This window comes from Microtus oregoni, unplaced genomic scaffold (assembly GCF_018167655.1).
Source record: "Microtus oregoni isolate MIOR12 unplaced genomic scaffold, Mior012 000011F_ref0000422, whole genome shotgun sequence".
Taxonomy (NCBI): domain Eukaryota; kingdom Metazoa; phylum Chordata; class Mammalia; order Rodentia; family Cricetidae; genus Microtus; species Microtus oregoni.
Window position 1 is genome coordinate 29,778,019 of NW_024543070.1, and position 14,356 is coordinate 29,792,374.

General features: G+C 42.4%; 1 protein-coding gene across 29 annotated transcripts in view; it reads right to left on the bottom strand.

Moving 5' to 3' along the window:
• Window positions 1-14,356, bottom strand: part of LOC121453642 (dystrobrevin alpha) — a 361,338-nt gene that overhangs the window by 88,940 nt on the left and 258,042 nt on the right. For all 29 annotated transcript variants that reach the window (XM_041660549.1, XM_041660545.1, XM_041660546.1 and 26 more), the window contains one exon: window positions 10,097-10,310. In XM_041660549.1, the coding sequence (XP_041516483.1) occupies window positions 10,097-10,310 (214 nt within the window). The remainder of the gene's footprint in view (window positions 1-10,096; window positions 10,311-14,356) is intronic.

Here is a 14,356-nt window from a genome sequence, read left to right on the forward strand (position 1 = left end):
CTGGATAGATGTATTGCAGAAACTGAGAGACCATGGGTGCAAGCCCAGATTACTATACCCAGCCAAGCTTTCATTCACTATAAATGGAGAAAATAAAATTTTCCAGGATAAAAACAAATTTAAACAATACGCAGCCACAAATCCAGCCTTACAGAAAGTAATTGAAGGAAAATCACTAACCAAGGAGTCCAACAATGACCACAATAACTCAGACATCTAGAGACCCTTCACCAACACAAAACAAAGAAGGGAAACACACAAACTCAAAGACTAAAAAAAAAAGACCGGAGTTAACAACCACTGGTCATTAATATCACTTAATGTCAATGGACTCAACTCACCTATAAAAAGGCACAGGCTAAGAGATTGGATAAGAAAACAGGATCCAACATTCTGCTGTATACAAGAAACACACCTCAACCACAAAGACAGGCACCTACTCAGAGTAAAGGGCAGGGAAAAGGCCTATCAAGCAAATGGACCTAAGAAACAGGCAGGTGTGGCCATACTAATCTCTAACAAAGTTGACTTCAAACTTAAATCAATCAGAAGAGATGGAGAGGGGCATTTTATACTCATAACAGGAACAGTTCATCAGGATGAAGTCTCAATCCTGAACACCTATGCCCCTAATATAAAAGCACCCACGTACATAAAAGAAACATTGCTAAAATTCAAGGCAGCCATCAAACCGCACACACTAATAGTAGGAGACTTCAACACTCCTCTCTCACCAATGGACAGGTCAATCAGACAGAAACCTAACAGAGAAATAAGAGAATTAATGGAGGTAATGAATCAAATGGACTTAACAGACGTCTATAGAACATTCCATCCAAATAGGAAAGAATATACCTTCTTCTCTGCAGCTCATGGAACCTTCTCGAAAATCGACCACATAGTTGGTAACAAAGCAAACATCCACAGTTACAAAAAAATATTAGTAACCACCTGTGTCTTATCAGATCACCATGGATTAAAGTTAGAATTCAACAATAATGCTAACCCCAGAAAGCACACAAAGTCATGGAAACTGAACCGTCAACTATTGAACCATACCTGGATTAAGGAAGAAATAAAGAAAGAAATTAAAGTCTTCCTGGAATTCAATGAAAATAAAGAAACAACATACTCAAACTTATGGGACACTATGAAAGCAGTCCTAAGAGGAAAGTTCATAGCACTAAGTGCCCACTTAAAGAAAACAGAGAAAGCTCACATTGGAGACTTAACAGCCCACCTGAAAGCTCTAGAAAAAAAAGAAGCAGACTCACCTAGGAGGAGTAGAAGACTGGAAATAATCAAACTGAGGGCTGAAATCAACAAAATAGAAACACAGAAAACAATACAAAGAATCAATGAAACAAAAAGCTGGTTCCTGGAGAAAATCAACAAGATTGACAAACCACTATCCAAGCTAATCAAACGGCAGAGAGAGAATTTGCAAATTAATAAGATCAGAAATGAAAAGGGGCACATAACCACAGACACAGAGGAAATTCAGAGAATCATTAGATCTTACTACAAAAGCCTATATGCCCCAAAATTGAAAAATGTAAAAGAAATGGATACTTTTTTAGATAAATATCATATACCAAAAGTTAAATCAGGACCTGGTGAACAATCTAAATAGACCTGTTAGTCGCGAAGAATTAGAAGAGGTTATCAAAAACCTCCCTACCAAAAAAAGCCCAGGACCAGATGGTTTCAATGCAGAATTCTACAAGAACTTCCAAGAAGATCTAATACCTATACTCCTTAATGTATTCCACAATATAGAAACAGAAGGGTCATTACCAAACTCCTTTTATGAAGCCACAATTACTCTGATACCAAAACCACTCAAAGACTCAACCAGGAAAGAGAACTACAGGCCAATCTCACTCATGAATATCGACGCAAAAATCCTCAACAAAATACTGGCAAATCGAATCCAAGAACACATCCGAAAAATTATCCATTATGATCAAGTAGGATTCATTCCTGAGATGCAGGGCTGGTTCAACATACGAAAATCTATCAATGTAATCCAGCATATAAATAAACTGAAAGAAAAAAACCATATGATCATCTCATTAGATGCTGAAAAAGCATTTGACAAAATTCAACATCCATTTATGTTAAAAGTCTTGGAGAGATTAGGGATACAAGGGTCATACCTAAATATAATAAAAGCTATATACAGCAAGCCGACAGCTAACATCAAATTAAACGGAGAGAAACTCAAAGCCATCCCACTTAACTCAGGAACACGACAAGGCTGTCCACTCTCGCCATACCTCTTCAATATAGTGCTTGAAGTTCTAGCAATAGCCATAAGACAACATAATGGAATCAAGGGGATTCGAATTGGAAAGGAAGAAGTTAAACTTTCGTTATTTGCAGATGATATGATAGTGTACATAAGCGACCCCCAAAACTCCACCAAAGAACTTTTACAGCTGATAAACAGCTTTAGTAATGTGACAGGATACAAGATCAACTCCAAAAAATCAGTCGCCCTCTTATACACAAAGGATATGGAAGCAGAGAGGGAAATCAGAGAAGCTTCACCTTTCACGATAGCCACAAACAGCATAAAATATCTTGGGGTAAATCTAACCAAGGAAGTGAAAGATCTATTTGACAAGAACTTTAAGGCATTGAAGAAAGAAATTGAAGAGGATACCAAAAAATGGATGGACCTCCCTTGCTCTTGGATTGGGAGGATCAACATAGTAAAAATGGCAATTCTACCAAAGGCAATTTATAGATTCAATGCAATCCCCATCAAGATCCCATCAAAATTCTTCACAGATCTGGAGAGGACAATAATCAACTTTATATGGAAAAACAAAAAACCCAGGATAGCCAAAACAATCCTATACAATAAAGGATCTTCTGGAGGCATTACCATCCCTGACTTCAAACTCTATTACAGAGCTACAGTAATGAAAACAGTGTGGTACTGGCATAAAAACAGAGAAGTCGACCAATGGAATCGTATAGAAGACCTGGATTTTATCCCACAAACCTATGAACACCTCATTTTTGATAAAGGAGCTAAAAGTATACAATGGAAGAAAGAAAGCATCTTCAACAAATGGTGCTGGCACAACTGGATGTCATCCTGTAGAAGAATGAAAATAGACCCTTATCTATCACCGTGCACAAAACTCAAGTCCAAATGGATTAAAGACCTCAATATCAGCCCGAACACACTGAACCTGATAGAAGAGAAAGTGGGAAGTACCCTACAGGAGATGGGCACAGGAGATCGCTTCCTATGTATAACCCCAGAAGCACAGACATTAATTAAGGACAACATTGAATAAATGGGACCTACTTAAACTGAGAAGCTTCTGTAAAGCAAAGGACATAGTCACTAAGACACAAAGGCAACCTACTGACTGGGAGAAGATCTTCACCAACCCCACAACAGACAAAGGTCTGATCTCCAAAATATATAGAGAATTCAAGAAACTAGACTTTAAAATGCTAATTAACCCAATTAAAAAATGGGGCACTGAACTGAACAGAGGAAGTTCAAATGGCCAAAAGACACTTAAAGTCGTGCTCAACTTCCTTAGCAATCAGGGAAATGCAAATCAAAACAACTTTGAGATATCATCTTACACCTGTCAGAATGGCTAAAGTCAAAAACACCAAGGATAACCTTTGCTGGAGAGGCTGTGGAGGAACGGGTACCCTCATCCATTGCTGGTGGGAATGCAATCTTGTGCAACCACTGTGGAAGTCAGTGTTTCGGTTTCTCAGGAAATTCGGGATCAACTTACCCCTGGACCCAGCAATACCACTCCTGGGAATATACCCAAGAGATGCTCTATCATATGACAAAAGCATTTGTTCAACTATGTTCATAGCAGTATTATTTGTAATAGCCAGAACCTGGAAACAACCTAGATGCCCTTCAATGGAAGAATGGATGAAGAAAGTATGGAATATATACACGCTAGAGTACTACGCTGCGGTAAAAAACAATGACTTCTCAAATTTTGCATGCAAATGGATGGAAATAGAAAACACTATCCTGAGTGAGGTGTCCCAGACCCAAAAAGATGAACATGGGTTGTACTCGCTCATTATTGGTTTCTAGTCATAAATAAGGGCCACGAAGTCTACAATAGGTGAACCTAAAGAAGCTAAGTAAGAAGGTGAACCCAAGGAAAAACATATAGTTATCCTCTTGGCTAAGGGAAGTAGACCAAATTGCCAGGGAGAAAATTAGGATCTTAGGGGTGGGGTGGGATGGGGGTAAGGGGAGATGGGGAGAGAAAAGGTAGAAGGGAAGGAGGGGGGACTTGGGGAATCAGGAGAATTGGGATAAAGGAAAGGTGGATAGGGGAGCACGGAACCACAATTCTTAGTTAAGGGAGCCACTTTAGGGTGGGCAAGAGATTTGACCCTAGAGGGGCTCCCAAGTGCCCAAGATGAGGTTCCCAGTTAGTTCCTTGGGCAGCTGAGGATTGGGAACCTGAAATGACCCTATCCTAGAGCAATACTGACGAATATCTTGCATATCATCATAGAACCTTCATCTGGTGATGGATAGAGATAGAGACAGAGACCCACACTGGAGCACTGGACTGAGCTCCCAAGGTCCCGATGAGGAGCAGAAGGAGGGAGAACATGAGCAAAGAAGTCGGGACCACGAGGGGAGCACCCACCCACTGAGACAGTGGAGCTAATCTACTGGGAGCTCAGCAAGGCCAGCTGGACTGTGACCGAAAAAGCATGGGATAAAACTGGACTCTCTGAACATGGCGAACAATGAGGGCTGATGAGACGCCAAGGACAATGGCACGGGGTTTTGATCCTACTTAATGTGCTGGCTTTGTGGAAGCCTAGCCAGTTTGGATGTTCACCTTCCTAGATATGGACGGAGGGGGGAGGACCTAGGACTTACCACAGGGCAGGGAACCCGGACTGCTCTGTGGACTGGAGAGGGAGGGGGAGAGGAGTGGGGGGAGGGGGAGAAGGGTGGGAGGAGGGGGAGAAGGGTGGGAGGAGGGGGAGGGAAATGGGAGGCTGGGAGGAGGTGGAAACTTGTTTTTTGTTTATGTTTTTTTTCTTCTTTTCTTAATAAAAAAAAGATAGATTAATTGAAATCAATTCCTATAAAAAGGATCATTATTTTCTGTTCACACCATTTTCCCTGATGCTACATCACGTGAAATTATTTAGTCTCTGAGTATCTCAGCAGCATCACCTCCTCCCTCTGGAACATTCTGATTACAGTGCCAAACCAGTGCCATTGCTGACCCACAGCGAACGCCGGGTGGATCTTACAGGTTACTGCAGTGATTACATTGTCATCAGCTATGTTTGGTTGGGAAATGCTCCCTATAGGCTCATGTGTTTGGATATTTGATCACCAGCTGGGGGTGTTGTTTAGGGATGGAAGGTGATGCCTGGTTGGAGGAAGGGAAGACAGGCTTTGGGGATTAGGATCATCCTTGCTTCTGGAGCTCTCCCTGCTCCTGGGGAGTACCATCTCTCCACCTGTGCTTCAAACTCCTGCAGTTGCTGACAGGGCAGCCCTGTCTACCGCGATGGATGCTGTCTCCTAAAGGTGTGAGTCAAGATAAACCCCTCGTACTCTGAGGTTGCTTCTATCAGATGCATTGTCACCGGATGAGAAGAATAACCCATATGTTACCATCGGAGAGTCTGCATTAAAAATGAAGTTTGCTCTTTGCAAACTGGGAATCCACTCCCTGTGAGAGTGGTCACTGCCATACTATGGCTTTTGAGTGGCCAGATGTGTATGAGAATGATATTGAATAAACAAACAAACAAACAAACACCAAAACCAGGCCACTTTTTTTCATATAACTAACTTAGTGAGGAAGCATCTTAAGGGGAAAGATACGACTGGATTGAAAGCTAAGAATATTATAACCGAGTCGCTATTAGTATTTTTCAGAAAAAGTAGGAAGAAAATAAGAGTAACACATTGAAGCATAAAGAAAAAAAACCCATAAGAATCCATTTCAGCAGCCAGGAACACATGGTATATATGGTATGAATTTAAGGCTAATAGCATTTGCTAGTTTCTGGAGGAGGGGGATGGCAATTATAGATTAAATCTAAAAAGAAAGGATGAAAGGAGAAAGGCATGGGAGCTAAGACAGGCCAGTCTGTGATTTTGCCCCACTCGTCCTCATGTTGTGTGGTTATCTATGAGAAGAATGAGTTATAGCTCCACTCTGTAATATCTTGTGTGAGATGACCAATGAATAGTTAAATGCGCTCTATCAGAGAGCAGGGGGATCTTGTGTAACAGAGGCCCGGAAAACGATGATCAACTTGACTGGGAAAGTGAAGGGCTGCATGGAGCCAGTGACCCCCCAAAAGGCCAGATCCCTTAGACATCTAAGAATTGCTTTCATCTCACAACTTTTGGCTACATTAGTTCTCTTTTGCTTTACTATATCCTTGTATAAAAATATAATAGCAGCAGCAAATCTCCTTTAAGCTCTTCAAAGGGATTTCCTCACTTGGGATGCAGGCAGAGGTGACTGTGATCACTGGTTGGCATTTGATGGTGAATTCTGAAGGAGAATGTGACAGGTGATGGCTCCTGGCAGCAGAGGGCAGGTGGCAGGCCACCTCCTGAGGGTTTGTAGAAAGAAGAAAAAAGAGGAAGCGTCCTCTTCCTTCAGAGCCTCGGTTTCCCTCTTTTGACACTTCTTGCCCCATTTTCCCCCCCAGGACTGTCCATCCATTTCTACAGAGGCTCTTAGAGAATAAGATTGTGGCCACAGATCAGACCTGTTTAGGAGGTTTCCAGAGAAAGGCCATTTTGAGATGGTAAGTTAGAAAAATAGAATTTCTTTAGACTCAAGGGCTCATCTCCTCGGCGACAGAGTGTCAAGTGTGGGCATAGGCCAGTGCATCCCGGCATTCCAGTGGTCCTCCGTAGGCAAGGGTCTTTATGAAGAAGGTCTGAGTGTAGGACAGACTTGTCTTGTGGCTACAGAGCTGGCCTTTGTCTGTCGGAAGCACACTGCATGAGAACTCATATCCAGGTTTTTGGGCTGTGGGGGGGGGGATGCTAGTCTTGGGAAACTGTGGTTGTCGGAAGGTAACTGTAGCTTCCTGGCATAGAGCCAATTGAAGGGCTTTAGTGATTGTTTCAGAGTCTAGTGAATTTTAAGGCCCTGCCAAAAGAGCGAGCCCATTTCTCTGAATGCAAATTCTCATTGTGCATGGATTGTAATTGCTCTCCTGCCTTCCATTTCTGATTTTTAATAACATGACCTCTTGAGAGTGTAGGGTTTCAAGACACCTTTGATTTTTCTTATTTGAAATTCCAATTAAAAATGGGAGACAGCCCCCGAGATATGTCGGCAAGTGGAGAACAGTAACAGCACATCTTTGTTTCACTAGTACCAGGCTCATTCTTATCTGTCAAAATAGAACAAGTTGCTGTAAACATGGGCCCCGGAGTGGGTGGCAGGAAGTGATCTCGTGTCTCCATATTGAAGCTCATTTGGGTAAGCATACGTTTGCCATTATAAGAAACAGAAACGAACATATTTCATTCTTTCGTTTCTCTTCTTACACTCACGGAAGTTGCATTGGTAGTGAGTAGAACTTCCTGATAGCTTGCATTCCTTGCTGGAATTGCAAAGGCTGTCAGATGGAAAAACCTGGGCGCAGGTAAGATGTCCCACGTAGATAGTCTGTTCCAGGGGAGAGAAAGCACTACGCTTCCAGAACAGAGCTCCAGTTGTGTATGTTTATAACTCTCCCTCAGGGCAGGTTGATCAAACATCCAGGGGCTTCTGCTCTATAGGAAGAGCTACTAATAAGCATTTTTCTCTACAGTTCTGTGGATGACTTCTTATCAAAGGAGAGTAGTCAACTTTAGAACTCATCTGGCCTTAAAATAACATGGCAATATTTTCAGTAGCTATTTAGGGAACACTGATAGCTTTAGTTACTATAAAATAATCTAACTGATATTTCTAAACAAATGGGAAAATTCTACCTCTATGAGTCAAATGCTATGCATTTCATATGACAATCCCTTCAATAATTACTAATCTGGTCCTGTTTTATGGAATGGGGTACAAATTATGTTTTGACTTTTATTCTATATGCATTTTCTGAAATATTTTTAGGACTTAGGAGGAATGATATTTCCTTTAAAAATGTTTTATGTCTGTGAGTGTTCTGTCTGCATTTATGTATGTGCATCATGCAAGTGGCTGGTGCCCATGGAGGACATCAGATGTCTCAAAACTACAGTTATAGATGGTTGTGAGCCACCATGTGGGTTCTGGGAACTGGACCTGAGTCCTCTGCAGAAGTGGCAAGTTCTCTTAACCACTAAGACATCTCTGCAGTCCCGTATTTATTTTAGTATTTCCCATCAACACATTTGGCTGTGATTTAGATACCACTTCCTCTGCAGTCCATACACTGAAGGCTTGGTTGCCAGACTGCAGCACTTTTAGGAAATGATGGAACTGAGTGGAAGTTAGGCCATCAAGCATGAGCCTTTAAAGGGAACATGGGGACTCCAGTGCCCTCTCCCTGCCTCCCAGACATCATAAGTGAACTGACTTCTGGTAGACTGCCTCACCCACCGCCCCCTTGGCAATGGTGCCAAGTGAACCTGAACCAAAGCCGTGGAAACCGTGAGTCCATACGGACCACCTCCCCCCCGGAAGTTACTTATCTCAGGTATTTGATGCAGCAATTGGATGCTGGATAGCACACATTTGAGCACACTCAAGCTTCAGTGCAAGTTCAGACTCCATTGTGTTCTTGGTAAGGTCTCAGGATGGGAATTCTGTTACAGAAATTCTACAACCCAGTTCTATTTTATCATCAGCCACATCTGCCACGTGGAACCACAGCCCTGTCTCACTGTCCCTTCCCGATTTCTCCAGTGGTCAGACCAGAGCCGATCGCCTGGTTCTGAAATATGCACAAGGAAAGAAACCTATCTGGGCAGCTGATTTTAAAAGCATTTGTTTTCGACTTGCAGGTTTCTCACAATATAGTCATCACGGAGACCTAATACATGCTGGTCAAATCGAGCAGGGAGACTTCCATTACCATTCTACCTTCCAAAGTGACAGCTGGTGACGTTGGTGAGTAGGACAAATGCCATTAGCATGGCTGGGACATCTCCATTGCCGTAGTGCATGTTTCAAAGCACTCGGACAGGGGGACTAAGCAAAGTGTTCAGAGTTAAAATATGGTTGTGTAAAGGTCAGCTTCGCACTTTTCCTTTTTAATATTCAAAACATGTTAAAAGCTAAGGTGGAGATGTCGGGTCAACACTAGCGGCTGAGGGTAAAAGTCCTTTTGAAATCCCAGGCTGATCAGGTAATTCCTGAAGTTTTCATAGGCCATATGGCTGTCATGTACACCTTAGAAAGAGAAACCTCAGCAGAACAGCCAAGTCCCCGGTCCTCCACCAACTGCCACAAAGAACTGGAGAGGTGACAATATCTGTGAGTTGGGCTCTTCGTCTGTGAAACGAGATTGTGTGAATACTCTTTAAGATGTCAGCCAGCTCTAAGGCTCTCCGCATTCTATGAGGGGGCAGTTAATGAGGCTACGTTGCAGCTGTGGTACATGACAGGGGCACACTGCTTCTCTGTGGCACCCACCTGACCAGTCCACATAACACCAGTCAGTGTTACTTTCTTAGGCTAGACAAAAACTCTTCCGTTTCTTTCCTGCCTAAGGTGTTTTTATGATACTTCAGAAACCACAGTCCCAGGTTAAATGTCAAAGAATCAGGTTAGACTCCTTCATGCTTTGTCAAATTACTCTGCATGCAAGCCATGATAGCACTCTCTGAGCACCCATACAAACCAGACAACAAGGCAAATAAAGGTTTTCTCGTAAGATATGGCTGTCCCCCATTCCTGTGTGTTTGTTTACTCTCTAGTCTCTACAGCCTTTAAAGTTTCACTTATGAACGTAACATCTAATGATGTTATGAATATAACGGTATCTAGGACCTAATATAACGAATCTAGAAAATCATGTGGGAAAATGACCAAGAAAAGTGCAAAAGAAAACAGAACCCAAACACAGAGAGAGTAATTGACAGTCACAGGGGGCTCACGGGTCAAAGGCTGCGAGCAGGAAGTTCAGCAGGAGACTGATGGACTGCTCCACGTGGATTTGGTGAGTGGTCGGCATCCGTTTATTGAGCTGGTAAAAAATGGTGGAGAGCACAGCCTCCAGGCGGGCCACATTGAGTTCTATGTTTGGGTCTAGGTTATTCAAAGCGTTTTCCCGCAAGGCTTCGATGACGTTCCAGATGTCCACCAGGTGCACTGCAATGGAAGGAGAGTGAACCTGTTAGCCCAATGCGCATAGGAGGATGGCGTTCTGCTTACAAGTCCCTGGGTTGTCTAGGTTCTGCACATGTGCTCAGTTGCACACAGGGGTGTACACGAGAAGCCCATCTCCAGGACTTGAAGACCATGCACTTAGCAGCAAATGACTTACCAAACACATGCGTATTTTCTCATTGTTGTGACAAAATCTCCAGCAAAAGCAACTTTAGAAAGAAAGGGTGTGGTCCATGATGGTAGGAAAGCCATGGTAGCTGGTCACATTGCATCCACAATCAGGAAGCAGGAAGAGACCAGTGATGCCATCCAGTTCAGTTTTTCCATTTTATTAAGTCTAGGACCCCACCCTACAGAATGGTGCTACCCATACAACAGGGTGGCCTTCCATTTCAATGAACCAAGTCTGGAAGTTCCTTTATATATGTGTTTACAGGTATAGCTCCTAGGTGAGGCTGGACCTTGTCAAGTTGGTAATCAATGCCGTCATTTTCTGTCTTACATACACTCTTGAAATATGGTCATTATTCCAATAATACATGCAGGAAAACTGAGGCACAGGGGAGTTAACTGTCAATGTAAAAAGAGTCACTAGCAAAATTGTTAGTCCAATTCAAGTAGATTGGGATTAAAGAAATTCCCCACTGAATACAGGGACTGTTTGAAATGAAAAGAAGACAAGAACTTAAGTTCTAAGCACCCAAAGGAGGCCAGAATTCATTTTGAGCATTTAAAATGGATTTATTTTCTTTATTTTCCTATCTATCTGTCTGTCTGTCTGTCTATCTATCTATCTATCTATCTATCTATCTATCCATCTATCTGTCTACCATTAATCAATCTACACACGCATACACACATGCCTACACACACATACACACAGAGGTTGAAATAAGAGATGGGGCAGGAAGGAAAACAGAGAGGGATAAAGCCACACAACAGCAGAACTAAGTCACAGATTACTTAACCAACTTGGTCAGAAATTATATTTTTGGTTACTTTCTCCTGAAATACTCAGGGAGTATTTCTCTGTATGTCCTGAAGTATGACTATGACCTCCCACGAGCCATCACTGCTAAGAGCATTCATGTGTGCCCTGTGGCACATTCTTTGCAATCAGGCAACTCTGCTTTTCTTTCCCTCCACTAGAAATTTATTGAATTCTAAATAACAAGAATTCTATTTGTTCACCTAAGTAGATGCTTCTACTTAGCATAACTATTTTAAGAGTCACCTTTATTGGGTGGTTATGGGCAATTCCCTCATTTCTGTTGCTGAGTGATAGTATCCTATATAGAAACATAGGAGTTCGGTTCCTGCCTCATCTGTTGATGGGTATTTGAATTGATCCAGGTTCTGGTTGTTACAAATAAAGTCGTTATGAGAAATTATGTACAAGCTTCAATTTTCTCATTAAATACTTATAAATGAAGAGACTAGACTGGATGGAGGCCAGTGTGTGTGCGTGTGTGTGTGTGTGTGTGTGTGTGTGTGTGCGCGCGCGCGCGTGCTCGCTTATGCTCACATAGTGGGTTTGAATCACCATATTTCAGTAGTCAGTTTTCAGAGCATTAGTAATATCTTCAATTAATCACAGCATGGTTTAAAAGAGTCAATCCCTGAGAAACACTGGGCATGTCACAGGAAATAATGACCTTTTGTCACAGGCAAATAAAACATTGAGATGTCATATTGAAGTCATTTAAAGTACAAGTTCTCAGTGTTTGTGTTTTCTCATACCCAAGACCTCAGCTGAACAGCAAACCATGGGGTCTAGCCAATAGTAAGGTCAGATAATCACAAATGATCTCAGTAAAACTGGGTTTATAATTAGGAGTAATGTACTGAGGCTCAAAATATGTGGCAGAAGATGTGGTTCCCGCTTCACTTTAGGTCCTACTTCTGGCAAGGACACAAGCGTCACCCTGTCACATGGGCAGAACACACTAGCTGCGTATGGTAAGACTCAGCACTAGGTACAGAATGGAGTCATGAGGGCTGTGGTGGGGCCAGGAGACCAAGGCTGCACTGTAGCTATGAACAGGATTTGATTTTTATGCCAAGCATGAAGACACAGGTAGTAAGGAGAGCTACGCGATGAAGTCCAGCTTGGAAATATTATTTCTGAGTCTAATGGAAGAAAGAAATCCAGACAGACAGGCAAGAAATGGGAACAGCAAAACCAATTGCTGGAGAGATCATATTAATGACACAGGGCATGGTGGTGTGCAAAAACACCTAGCACTGTCCCGGAACTCACTGTGTAGACCAGGCTGGTCTCAAACCCAAATGTCAACTCGTCTCAAGGTCTGCTGGGTTTGAAGGCTTATGCAACTATGCCCAGGCCAATCCAGTCCAATTTATTTATGGGTGCTGCTGACACTGTGACGAGACATTTCTTCTTAGTTTTTACCACCTTATAATGCTTCTGTACTTTTCTAGTTATTTTTGTTTATTTTCAAAGTTTAGGGGTGTTTTGCCTACACGTATGTATGTGTACCATGTGTGTGCCTGGTACCCACAGAGGGCAGAAGAGGGTGCTGGAGCTTTCGGGACTGGAAGTATAGCCAGTTGTGAGCAGCCATTTGGGCACTGGGAATTGAACCTGGGTGATCTGGAAGAGCTCTTACTTGCCCCGTACTAATTTCTGAAAAAGAAATATCATCAATCTCTTTACCATTTAAATAGGAGCACTAAGAAATGCTAAGTTGGGGATTCATTGGGAAATCAACACGAAGTCTGTTTCAGGTCTAACAGTAGTACCTATGGTTGCTTACTGGAGTCATCGCAATTCCAAAATGATTTAGAAAATGCAATCATGACAATAGACCACTAGATGGCACTGTGCACGTTTTACTAAACAGCTGTCAAGCATTAAGGACTGGAGAGCACCTGCTACTTAGCCAAAGTGGGAGGAAATTGGGCTTTCTCATCTATGTAACTAGATGTGTATTATATTGCTATACTTGGTAATACAGCATTCTGAATAACAACCCCCTCCAACATTAACCATATCATGAATGAACAAAAACATATTCTTAAGGCAATCCTACTTCATATAATCCTATCAGTTACTAGTATTGACTTCAGAGATAATTTACTAATACCAAGGAGTTTGACCTTGTAGTAAATCAATGCGCATAGACACAGGTTCACTGTTTTTCTATTCACTGAAAGCAGCTGCAGGTAGAAACTTTAGGTTGGGGATGAAGGAAATAGTGGGATTTGTTGCTATGGAGATGTGTGTAGGCTATTTGCTGACGCCACACACCTTTTAAACAGGGGATTGAGAGTAAGTCTATAGTTAGGCTTACTTAAATCCAGGTGTATAGGGGAAAACTACCAATGACAAACACAAGACAGGAAGGAAGAAGTAGTTATCAGTGATAAAGAACTAAACACCCTCAGGTCTAAAGCCATCCTGGGGTGGAAATAGAGATGCTGTGTCCAGAGGCCCTGACTTTGCCACACCAGGTGAGATACTGGTCAGCCATAGTATCATCACTGAGGAACTATCTTATAACTTTATAATATGTGTGAGCCCAATTATGGCAGACAGAGATGATGATGTCATAAACACCAGAGGGAGACAAATATAAACAACACCTTGGGGAGTTAGTGTATGTCATGATGTAGTTCCAGCCTTGCACGGGCTGTGAGAGGCTAGGTCCACACCACTGACTCAATGAGTGTCTTCCTTTTTCTAAAGCACTTGCAGGTCTCCCCAGAACCTCAAGTCTAAGATGTAGGAGGGCAGGAAAATGTTTGCTGAAGCTTCACGGATGATTCTCACGACCACAGAGCTACAGGCCCTTTAAGAGTCTCAAAGGGCTTGTGGAGGGAGATGTAAGAAGCCATGTTGCAGACTACCATAATTCCTACCATTTTAACATAGCGAATCTCAACTTTGGCCACACATTGGGATCACCCACAAGGGTGTAAAACAGCTCTCTGGTGATGCTGCTGTTATAATACTGTGTGATAACCAAGATAGCAAAGGCTAGACTTTTCAGAAATCCCCACCCCAC